We start from the raw sequence: 488 nt of genomic DNA, 5'->3' as shown, positions 1-488 counted from the left end.
GTATCGCAGTGGGCGCGGGGTGATGGGGCACGGGGCAGGCCGGGGAGCTGTGGGGTGAGGGGACATGCCCGGGGGGGACACGGCCGGGGGGGCGATGGGCAGAGCCCGGCACTCGTCCCCGCCACCAGGTTTGCCACCAAGGAGCGGGACGGGCTCCTGCTCTACAACGGGCGCTTCAACGAGAAGCACGACTTCGTGGCGCTGGAGATCGTGGGCGAGCAGGTCCAGCTCACCTTCTCGGCAGGTACGGGCAGCGTGCCCGCCGCGCCCCGGCACGGCATCCCCGGCATTCCCTCCCGGGCATCACGTCCCCGGCGCTGCCTGGCACTGCATCCCTGGCACTGCATCCCTGGCACTGCATCCCTGGCACTGCATCCCTGGCACGCGTCCTGGGTACCGCATCCCCGGCACTGCACACCATGTGTCCTGGCACTGCCTGGCACTGCCTGGCACTGCATCCCTGGCACACGTCCTGGGTATCACATCCC

General features: G+C 70.3%; 1 protein-coding gene across 1 annotated transcript in view; it reads left to right on the top strand.

The window, feature by feature from the left end:
- Positions 1–244, top strand: part of LOC103901071 (cadherin EGF LAG seven-pass G-type receptor 2) — a gene marked incomplete at its 3' end in the record, with an annotated part of 24,648 nt that extends 24,404 nt beyond the window's left edge. The window contains 1 exon segment of the mRNA XM_019472722.1: positions 129–244. Coding sequence (XP_019328267.1) covers positions 129–244 — 116 coding nt within the window.
- Positions 245–488: the final 244 nt, after the last annotated feature.

The sequence above is a fragment of the Aptenodytes forsteri genome, unplaced genomic scaffold (assembly GCF_000699145.1).
Source record: "Aptenodytes forsteri isolate BGI_AS27 unplaced genomic scaffold, ASM69914v1 Scaffold213, whole genome shotgun sequence".
Taxonomy (NCBI): domain Eukaryota; kingdom Metazoa; phylum Chordata; class Aves; order Sphenisciformes; family Spheniscidae; genus Aptenodytes; species Aptenodytes forsteri.
Note: the sequence above shows the minus strand (reverse complement) of the source record. Positions and strands in the feature narration are given on the sequence as shown.